The sequence below is a fragment of the Bos mutus genome, chromosome 19 (genome assembly GCF_027580195.1).
Source record: "Bos mutus isolate GX-2022 chromosome 19, NWIPB_WYAK_1.1, whole genome shotgun sequence".
Lineage (NCBI taxonomy): Eukaryota > Metazoa > Chordata > Mammalia > Artiodactyla > Bovidae > Bos > Bos mutus.
This window is the reverse complement of record NC_091635.1, coordinates 52681878-52693946: the sequence shown is the minus strand read 5'-3', so window position 1 is coordinate 52693946 and position 12069 is coordinate 52681878. Positions and strand designations below refer to the sequence as shown.

General features: G+C 37.4%; 1 protein-coding gene across 1 annotated transcript in view; it reads right to left on the bottom strand.

Moving 5' to 3' along the window:
• HSF5 (heat shock transcription factor 5) overlaps positions 1 to 12069 on the bottom strand; it is a 52782-nt gene that overhangs the window by 28396 nt on the left and 12317 nt on the right. Inside the window, 3 exon segments of the mRNA XM_070388891.1 lie at positions 524 to 701; positions 2532 to 3053; positions 7624 to 7721. Of these exon segments, the coding sequence (XP_070244992.1) occupies positions 524 to 701; positions 2532 to 3053; positions 7624 to 7721 (798 nt within the window).

Genomic DNA, 12069 nt, shown 5'->3' with positions numbered 1-12069 from the left:
TGTCTACACCTCTAAAAAGAGTAACACCAACTGTACTAAAACAATCACCAACTCTGGGCTCCTACAAACCACAAGAAAAATCCCACTGATAAAGAGTCGTACTTTATAATATGCTCAGGGTAATATCTTTAATGTCCATCTAATTTTTTCTTGCCACAATTTAAGAACATGCCCTTTTGTACTATACTTTGCTAATAAAAGAACAAGTACTTCTGTAATTACAGTCTTTGGCATCTGAAGCAGTTATTAAATTGTCTTTCATCCTTGCATTCTCCTAGTTAAGTAATCCAAATTCTTTTGCTTTTACTTACTATGTTCTCTTTTCAAAAGCTCATATTTTTACATGCAATACTGAAATATAATTTGTACTTTACAGGGATGATTAAGAAAAAACAGTTAAAATTACAGTTATATTAAACAGCAATGTGATAAGTATAATTATGAATAATAAATGAAGAGCATTCAGAAATTAATTCCACACTATAATTCTACTGTGAGCATTCCAGAGCACAACAATCCTTACCAGGGGACTTTCCTTGCTGTGAGTTGCTTCTTCGCTCTCTGTATCTGGCTGGAGTGGATAAACTCATGTCTTTACTAGGCTTGCTAGCAGGCCCCATTTCTGAAATAAGGAATCCCATTTGTTCTGAAGGCAAGATATTCTCAGGTGGACTGGTCTGGCATTTTATACTGGCATCCATCTAAAATATTAAAACCACTCATTATTCCAAATTTTCCCCAAACAGCTACTAAAAGTTAAGACACTTTATCAGAGGAGTTGTATTATAGAATAATGATCCAACAAACATGATCTTTTTAATCTTTATGAATGATACTATCTAATTTTGCTAAGCTAATCTGAATCTTTGGTAGTAAGACATATATTTCCCCATACAGAAACCACTGAAATGCCAATGGAGCTAAAATATTTACTTATGACCAGAGGAAGATTCACCATGAAGTTTCATTTTTTTAATAAAATTCACACACACAATTTATAACTAGTTAATATCACTATCTTTTCCCATTCTAACATCTCTTCCATCAGATTTCCTCTCTTGGTGATACTGGAATGGCCCTAGGTATGATCCTGTTGGATGATGTCAGAGGGGCTGTGAATACTTTATTCTACTAATTTTGTTTTGTCTTAATAAAGCTTTCAAAATTCAAAATCTAGATCTGTCTTGCTTATGATACATAGATTTCTTTCTTGGAGTTCCTATGTTTTCTTCAGAATACCTAATCCCTTTGTCAAGTTGACCAATTTCTGAAATATTCTATTTATTAATGAATTTATTTTAAACTAAAACTATATAATGAAGTAGGGCTAGAAGTTCAAAATACAGCTTTCAAAAGCTGTGATATCCAAATTTTTTTTAAAGAAACTGTGTGAATGCAATTTTAAAATATGAAATCTATTTTGGATGTGACCATGAAGGAATAAAGACACATTTCATGGTCTTTTCACAGGCATATTTGAAACACAAAGGGCCTATCTTTGGTATACTGAATGTATAATATTATTTTAATACATAGTACTCTGGGTCTCAATGTTTGGGCTCAAAAAGGACAATGAGGTGATAGAAACCTTAAGACATTTGACCCTTAAGTTAGCCAGAAAAGAATGCATTAAAAAAAAACTGCCCAGGTGACTTCACTCACTGTCCAGAGGTTAGGACTCCATGCTCGCACTCCTGAGGGCCCAGGTTCAATCCCTGGTTAGGGAACTAAAACCCCATGAGCCACATGGTGTGACCAAGATACACACACAACTGCCAAAAAATTATCTTGTGAGCCTCTAAAAATGAAGACATTTTCAACTCCATTAAAGAAAAAAATCCAAAATGAAAAACATATATATATCAGACTAGGATTGAGAAAAAAAAATCACAAAAGTGATTTTAATTTGGATATACTTTTATTTTTTAGAATGCGAGTTTATTCATTTTCTGGTCATAAGCTAGCAGTGATCAAGGACTAGTCTCTACCTTCAGAATATATCTCTCAAACCAGAGTCAGAATTACGCTTTAGGAATGAGAGTATTAGCAAGGAAATTCACACACAGTATGCTCTCAAATCAAATTAGAATTCAATAATGTTGTAACAAAGTATGAAAATACTTCCAACCATCTCCTTACCTCCATGCTACAAATGGCCAGGAAAGTCCTGATGTTATCTATGAGATAAACCATCCATCTGAGAAGTGGAATTTAATCAGGCAGGCACACCTAGTCCATTCAAATTAAATTTGGAAGCGAAACTCAAAGGATGTTTTTAACATGAAAATATTGATAAGTCTTATACCACACGCTCATTCAAACCATAACATAGTGAGAGCAAGCCTGACAGTTAAGGTTACTTCTTTCTGAAATGCTTTGTGCAGAACCACTGGGACATGATCCTTCTGGAAAGCATAATGAACTCGTATTAAACCCAGATAAAACTGGGACAGGGTCCCCACTACAACAGTCCTTAGCAAGAAGCACCAGGTACCTCTGAACATTACTAGGAATTTTTCTTTGCCGCTTACCTGGTGTGTGCTGAATGGTAGCCCTTCCTGAACAAATACTACTGAAGATGCAGATGGATTATGACTTAGCTGCTCCTTCAGTTTGATGTGAGCTTGCTGGTTGATTGCAGACTCTTGCATTGTAGTATTTTCAACAGGCTGAGCTGGGTGGATGGTATAGATGTACTCAGGTGACTGTGGTAGAGAGCTGGTAATTGCCTGTTCTGTTCCGACCACAAAAGACGTAATATCTGAGCCTACAGGAGTAAGTGGCTCCAGCTGGCTAGCCTGACTTGTGGAAGATGGATTGCTGTTGTTTGAATTAGCTAGGATATGTTGGCTTCTATTAGACTGGGATGTTGAGCACTGATTCTCAACAGGCTCCACCTTGACCATCTCCAATTTAGGGGAGGAATGCAACTCATCTACTATCTGAAAAACAGCCTCTAGGTTTACTTCTGTCTTTTTATTTTCATCAGTAGCACTGCAAGGCCAATTAGAAGGCAGAAATTCAACTGGATAGGAAGACTGCATTGGAGGATTCTGGGAAAAGAGAAAATAGGATTCTTTGGATAGAAAATCAAATATGAGATTAAGGAGGAAAGCAAAAACATTTACACTGATGAATGCTAAACATAAACAAATTAATCTTAAAGTTCACTAAGAAAACTTGAATGCCAGTCAAGTTTTTGGCAGTGGTACCTTTAACTCTATTGTTAGCATTAGCACACGAGCTACTATATGTCAACCACTATGCTAAGTTTTAATATTGGAATGGACCAAAACTTCTCAGGGTTAAAGTATACAAAATCGAAAAAAAGCTACAGTATCCAAATACCTATTTGCTGATAAAATGTCTATGTATCAAAGTCTTTCGGAAAGATTAACAGACAAAAACATACACTGTTTTAGGAATGTAGTAAGGAAATAAACACAGGCTGCTCACAAGTCCGCCAATGCTTCAATAGATTCAGGGGGAGATACCGATATTCCGTTCCAAATAATCTGGGGAAAAAATGGATGGAATATCGAATGTCCCTTGTTGAGATTATTTTAATACTAAAACAATTGATTAAAATAGCTGTCACTTTTAGACTGGTATCTTCAAGATGTATTCTCTTATACACAGTATTATGCACAATTACATCTGATGAAAAACAACCTCAAGCTATGAACACAGAATTCTGAAGTAATGATTAAACAAAACATGTAATGAGTTGTTGCCAAATGCAGAGCTTTGCACAGAGTAGGTATTCAATAATTGTTTGTTGACTATATCAGGTTATAAACACAAGATAAGGAAGAGTTAAAATTGAATAAAATAGGTAGTGAGTCAATGTCGCCAAACACACTACAAAGATTGTATCAATAATTCGAAGGCCACTAATGCCAAAATAACATAAATCTAAATGGCTTAAACATCTAGCTACTGTACTACAGCTGTATGCCATTTATTGAGTTCTTACTATGTGCCAGGCATACACAAAGTGCTTTCTGTACATTATTTCATTTAATCCTCATAAGAGGTCAATGAAATGTGATAATCTCCATTTCCAAATAGTGGAACTGAAGTTCAGAGAAACTTTGTAATTTATTCAAAGTCACAATGAAATAACTAACAGAGCCAGCTTTCAAACCTAGGTTTGCCTGACTCCAGAATTCTTGCTCTTAACCATTACAATATACGGATCATTCATGCACAGTCACCACATCTACAATCCAACAAAACTTAACTGCAATTATTTCCAGAACAGCATCTGAAACACTTCCCTTTTTTCCATTTAAAAATTTTATGTCAGACTTCCCTGGTGATGCAGTAGATAAGAATCTACCTGCCAGTGCAGGGGACATGGGTTCTATCCCTGGTCCGGGAAGATTCGACATGTTGCAGGGCAACTAAAGCCCGCATGGCATGAGTACTGAGCCCGAGTGCTGCAACTCCTGAAGCCCAGGAGCACAGAGCCTGTCCTCCGCAACAGGAAAGAGTACAGCAATGGGAAGCCCTTGAACCATAAGGAAGAGTAGCCCCCACTTGTCACAGTAGAGAAAGTCAGAGCAAAGCAAGCAGTGAGGATCCACCATACCCAAAAATAAATAAATACATAATTTAAAAATGTTTTTTAAATAAACCTTTTATGTCTACTTATCTCTGTTTTCCTACAATCAACATGTATTGCCTTTGCAGTAAGAAAAAGTCTTTAAAGATGTTTTAAATGACTTATTTAAAACATCAGATCAGATCAGCTCAGTCGATCAGTCGTGTCCAATTCTTTGCGACCCCGTGAATTGCAGCACGCCAGGCCTCCCTGTCCATCACCAACTCCCGGAGTTCACCCAGACTCATGTCCATAGAGTCAGTGATGCCATCCAGCCAGTGATGCCATCCAGCCATCTCATCCTCTGTCGTCCCCTTCTCCTCCTGCCCCCAATCCCTCCCAGCATCAGGGTCTTTTCCAATGAATCAACTCTTCGCGTGAGGTGCCCAAAGTACTGGAGTTTCAGCTTTAGCATCATTCCTTCCAAAGAAATCCCAGGGCTGATCTCCTTAAGAACGGACTGGTTGGATCTCCTTGCAGTCCAAGGGACTCTCAAGAGTCTTCTCCAACACCACAGTTCAGAAGCATCAATTCTTCGGTGCTCAGCCTTCTTCACAGTCCAACTCTCACATCCATACATGACCACAGGAAAAACCATAGCCTTGACTAGACGAACCTTTGTTGGAAAAGTAATGTCTGCTTTTGAATATGCTATCTAGGTTGGTCATAACTTTCCTTCCAAGGAGTAAGTGTCTTTTAATTTCATGGCTGCAGTCACCATCTGCAGTGATTTTGGAGCCCAGAAAAATAAAGTCTGACACTGTTTCCACTGTTTCCCCATCTATTTCCCATGAAGTGGTGGGACCGGATGCCATGATCTTTGTTTTCTGAATGTTGAGCTTTAAGCCAACTTTTTCACTCTCCACTTTCACTTTCCTCAAGAGGCTTTTTAGTTCCTCTTCACTTTCTGCCATAAGGGTGGTGTCATCTGCATATCTGAGGTTATTGATATTTCTCCCGGCATTTCTTCCAGTCCAGCGTTTCTCATGATGTACTCTGCATAGAAGTTAAATAAACAGGGTGACAATATACAGCCTTGACGAACTCCTTTTCCTATTTGGAACCAGTCTGTTGTTCCATGTCCAGTTCTAACTGTTGCTTCCTGACCTGCATACAAATTTCTCAAGAGGCAGGTCAGGTGGTCTGGTATTCCCATCTCTTGAAGAATTTTCCACAGTTTATTGTGATCCACACAGTCAAAGGCTTTGGCATAGTCAATAAGCCAGAAATAGATGTTTTTCTGGACCTCTCTTGCTTTTTTGATGATCCAGCAGATGTTGGCAATTTGATCTCTGGTTCCTCTGCCTTTTCTAAAACCAGCTTGAACATCAGGAAGTTCACGGTTCACATATTGCTGAAGCCTGGCTTGGAGAATTTTGAGCATTACTTTACTAGCGTGTGAGATGAGTGCACTTGTGCGGTAGTTTGAGCATTCTTTGGCATTGCCTTTCTCTGGGATTGGAATGAAAACTGACCTTTTCCAGTCATATGGCCACTGCTGAGTTTTCCAAATTTGCTGGCATATTGAGTGCAGCACTTTCACAGCATCATCTTTCAGGATTTGAAATAGCTCAACTGGAATTCCATCACCTCCACTAGCTTTGTTCGTAGTGATGCTTTCTAAAGCCCACTTGACTTCACATTCCAGGATGTCTGGCTCTAGGTGAGTAATCACACCATCGTGATTATCTGGGTCGTGAAGATCTTTTTTGTACAGTTCTTCTGTGTATTCTTGCCATCTCTTCTTAATATCTTCTGCTTCTGCTAGGTCCATACCATTTCTGTCCTTTATAGAGCTCATCTTTGCATGAAATGTTCCTTTGGTATCTCTGATTTTCTTGAAGAGATCCCTAGTCTTTCCCATTCTGTGTTTTCCTCTATTTCTTTGCATTGATCGCTGAAGAAGGCTTTCTTATCTTTTAACAAATTTAAAACATAAATATAATCAAAAAACACCAACAGAGTATCTCTAGTATGACCCAGGGGAGAGAATCCCTGAATCTACAGATAAGATCATCTAATTTGTGAGACAGACATGTCCTTCCAGTGAAAATGAAACAGCGAGACTAACATGCTTGATGATATCTGCCATTAAATATGTCCATCTAAGTCCCCTTCATTGGATTCTGTGCTCTCCAAACAACAATCTGATTATAATTTGACTTCCAATGTATATTTTCTAAATTAAAAAAAGGAAAAAAGGAATGTTCTTTTGAGTACTGAAATGCCACTAATAAGTTATTTTCTTAAGAATGGAAACTATCATGATTACTTGATATCAAAGGAAAACAATTCCATCTTTAAGCAACTGCAATATAAAAATACAAACAGGATTTAATTTTATCCTAAAACTGGTAGTCTACAACATTTCAATCAAATAAATTGCTTCCTAATAAATAATGAGAAAATAATTGAAGTGTGGTGTTTACAACACAGGGGTTTCTCATTTTTTACATCATTTTCCCTTTCTCCTTAAAAAAAAAAAGTAATTATCTGTGCTATCTTGGAAGGATCTGTCATTTGGTGATTTATATACTTTTAGCACTTACCTGGAAAAATGAATTATTTTACCACGGTAGTCAGTTTTACCACTGCTGACAGTTGAACAACACCGTTTCAACTAACTGTCAGCAATAATGAAAATGTTCTGTGCGCTATAAAATTCGGTAGCCCCTAGCCATACAAAACTATTAAGCATCTGAAATGTGGCTAGTGACTTGCGGAACGATTTTTAAATTTTATTTAATTTTAATTAATTTCTATTTAAATAGCCTACATGTGGCTAGTGTGCCTAACAGGAGGCCCAGAAGAGAGAGTGTAGGCCTGGAAGAATCCTCAGACATCATTTACATCAACTCTTTTTTTTTTTTTTAGAATTGAGAAAAACTGAGGCCATAATCCACAGCTTACCTCTGGCTACTCATTAAGATAAAACTACACGCTGAAACTCTGCGTGGTCAACTGGTCAACCGTACTGTTCCTGATGCAGAGACTGTCCATGGCTCCCAGCCTCTTACCTGAAAGTAGCTGCAGTGTGCGTAGGAGGCGGCAGGCGGCGTGACACAGCTACTGAGCGCGTCCATGCGGGTGGGAGGCGAGCAGCACTGCAGCACAGCTGCAACAGACAGACACAGAGAGCTATCAACCCACGTGCGTCCCCACGGCCTTCAAGGCGCACCTCTCTTTCAACCTGGAGCAAAAACTTCCCAAAGTTTCCCTTTGTGGGTGCAATATATTTAGTCCAACGAGGTGCCATTATTTGTTGAAAACAAACAGTAATAAAGCAATACTAAAAGTCAGTTGAAAGGGTCATTTCTACTTTTATAAATGAATCCTTCAGCACCTAAATATTTTGCTACATTTCTAATCAAAAGTCTATTCTTACTGAAAGTAGTAATTTCCTTTTATTGAAAATATCAGAACATATTCAAAATTCTAAAATAATTATTTCAATCATTTTAATAGTAACAAACATTTGGAGGAAGGTGTGCTTTTAAGTATAAAATAAGTATAAAAACTCTCCAAACACTCCTACTGTATATACAATGCATCCACTTAAATCTATGGAAAAAAGTGTTTTATTCATTTAGCCAAGTGGTTAGGAATTCATACCTAGAGCTAGACTGTCTGCCTTTGGAGCCTAGCTACATAAACCTGAGGCTTCCCTGGTGACTCAGTGGTAAAGAACCTGCCTACCAACGCAGGAGATGCAGATTCAATCCCTGGGTCAAGAAGACACCCTGGAGAAAAAAACGGCAACCCACTCCAGTATTCTTGCCTGGGAAATCCCAAGGACAGCGGAGCCTGGCGGGCTACAGTCCATGGGGTTGAAAAAGAGTCAGTCACAACTTAGTGACTAAACAACAAGAACATAAAATGGAGTAAGGGTAATCCCTTTGGGCTTCCATTTCTGTATCCTATTATTAATAGAATAGGAATAATAACAGTACCTACTAAAAACAACACTGGCGTACAGTAAGCAATCAGTATACAAATAGCTAATGATTTTAGCTAAGGAAATACATTTTCCAAACTTCCTCTTTATAGTTAGGATACCTTGAAAAGATTGAATTCTTTGTACTGGTATAGTCATACTTACAGTGAAGTTAAAGTCGCTCAGTCGTGTCCCACTCTTTGTGACCCCATGGAATAGTCCACAAAATTCTCCAGGCCAGAATACTGGAGTGGGTAGCCATTCCCTTCTCCAGGAGATCTTCAGGGATCTTCCCAACTCACGGATCAAACCCAAGTCTCCCACACTCCAGGAGGATTCTTTACCAGCTGAGCCACCAGGGAAGCCCAAGAATACTGGAGTGGGTAGCATATCCCTTCTCCAGCAGATCTTCCCAACTCAGGAATCAAACTGGGGTCTCCTGCATTGCAGGCAAATTCTTTACCAGCTGAGCTACCAGGGAAGTCCCCATACTTACAGATGCAGCCTTAATAATTGGTTGAGTCTCCTCTTTTCCAGAGAGAGAATCTCCAGAACGAATGAGAATCAGTTATAACATCACACCTTTGGATTAAAGAGAGTATGAGATTTACTGAGCACCTAACATATTCCAGGCACAGTCCAAGGTCCTTTAACATGTATTGCCTCATTTAATCCAAACAACTGAATGAGATATTAACATTACAAAAATCAGGAAATTAAAGCTCAGGGATGTTAAAAAATGTGCTGAAGGTTCACAAAGCTCATAGTGGCAGAGGCAATCATCAAACTGCAAAGTACATGCTCTTTAATGTATCACGATATTTCCTTAATCTTGCTTCCTAAGATGTAATACTTTAATTTGACTAGAACTCCACTTGTGGAATATTTTTAAGGTATCTTTATTTATAGGTGGCAACATTTTTGGTCCACATTTCTCATATTCTGAACACGGTAGTAAAATTACTAAATAATCTCATTCTATAATCTTTGAAATAAATTAGTCTAACAATTGCAAAAATTCATCAAAATGCTTCCCTTTTATCCATTACTGACTATGGATTTTTAAAATGTCAGAAGTTCATAAAGGTATAAGAGAAATATTTTATTATACATGTGCATTTTAAGGCATTAAATTTTACACATGGAAATAAAAAAATAATGGATAGAATTCTAGTTCAAGTAAGAACATAAGGGTTGATGTTTTCTGAATTACATAATTTTAACAATTCCAGTGGTTAAAAAAGCCAGATATTACTAGGATGGCCATATAAAATTCAAGCAGCTGTCACTTCCCGTATCCTTTGAGATTATTCAAATACACAATAAAAAATTTTTGGATTGGAATTTGGTTTCCCAGAATATTTAAAAGCATAAATACCCTGGGAAATAAGTTAAATCCAAAAAGCTAAGGAGGGGTCTGCAGGGATTGCTGAAACAAAAAAACTGGGATCTTTTTCCAGTTTTAACAGCTAAGAAAAACAGCCCCCTAGTGGCAGAAAGGACTCAGTAAGGGGCTGCAGATTTTCCCCTATCGCGTGTGTGTGTGCTCAGTCATGTTGGACTCTTTGTGAATCCACAGACAGCAGCTCCTCAGGCTCCTCTGTCCATGGAATTTTCCAGGCAAGAATGCTGGAGTGAGTTGCCATTTCCTCCTCCAAGGGATCTTTCACCCATCAGGGCACCATAAAAGTGTTTTGTTACAAATAAATCAATGAAAGGTATTAGCTTTATTTTTCTGATAGTGCTATAATCAATCTGATGCCACAGTTTACATATTTTGAATAGTTGTTAAAGTGTACCTTAAAATAAATTTGTTGAAAAAATAACATAGAATATACAGCAATAAAATATAACATACAAGTCAAGAATATATTAATATATAGTTGATAGCTGACTTGGTATCTAAGGAAACAGCAAAACAGTGACTGTCCTTTAAAGTGTCCAGTTACAAATGGGAAGTAGAAAGGTGCCTGCATGAAGACAGGGAGGTGAACAGCTAATCCAAAGACCCCTCAATGGCTAGTTCCTTACCAGAGCAGTCCCACCTCACACAGCCAACAAAACACAACAAAGTAAAGTATTAATAAGTTCACTGGATATGAAAATCTAGTTATAAAAATACAACTGTGTGCTTCATACATGAAAAATTAATCCAGTGTGTATTAGGAAAGCACTGTGAAAGTACTAACACTTCTAAAACTGAGTTTATCACTATGAAGACACATTCATCTCCATAAAGATCCTTCAGTATCTTTCTGAAGGCAGTGTTCATTTAAGGCACTGAATGAATAAAAAGCTGGAAATAGTGAACAATTTCTATTTCATATATAAGAGTTGATGACATCTTTTATGGTAAAAAATAGATTACTAAAAATTTATCTAAAGGTAAAAATTTTCACATCCACTATAGGTTAGGAAAACAAGTCCATATACTTTATCCAATGTAGGTAATTCATATTTATAATTTAAATGTTTTTAAAAATAAATAAATAAATAAAAATAAAATGTTTTGGACTTGAAGCTACTCTGGAATAGTACAGTATCAACAGCAAAGAAATACTCAAAAGGAAAAATATACTAATAGTAAAGTTAATTTCAAGGTAAGTTACGACAGCAACCAGAACCCCAACATCTCATCTACAGTGAGGTAAAGAAATGGTATTCGAGTCTGTAACCAAAAGAAGTGAAAGCAGAACATATTATTGTAGAACCAAGTTCAGAGCACCAATAGCCAAGAGGTAGAAGCAACCCAGCGTCTATCAACAGGCCAACTGACAAAATGTGGTCCATGCACATGGGAGTTTCAGAAAATTAGTCAGCATTTAACGGAAGGAGATTTGACTCATCCCACTATATCAATGACTCGGAATAAGTGAGAGATGCCAATCACAAAAGGACAAATACGCAACTGCCCTCACATGAGGTTCCTAGAGTTAGCAGATTCTTCAAGACAGAGAGCAGGACGGCAGTCGCCACAAGACGGCGAGAGGGCAATGTGAAGTTAGTGTTTACTGGGTACAGAGTTTCAGCTGGGGAAAGACGAAAAAGTTCTAGAAAAGGATGGTGGTGATGCTAGTACAACAATGTGAATGTATTTAATGCCACAGAGCTATACACTTAAAAATGGCTAAAATGGTCAATCCTATATGTATTTTACTGCAATGAAAATAAAATATAATTGTGCTTTTACTTAAAAATCCTCCTAATGTATCTACGCCAAGTCCCTCTCTCCATAAGAACAAACTCAGACCTTTCCAGAGAAACTGACAATACAGGCTCCCAGAGCATCAGAAAGTTCTTATAACTTCATATTCTATACTTGTTTATGTACATTATGTAGAATGAAAAGCCTAAAGATCAAATGTTTAAAATTTAATGTACTTCAAAACAGTAATCATCAACCTTCTTTGCCCAAGAGTCAGTTCAGAAAATAATAAAACACATGCACCTTCGTGAGAAGGGTATGTTCTTTTAAATCACTTCAGTCAGCCTTTAAAGTGTTAGTAGCTAGGTTCATCTGAAATACAGC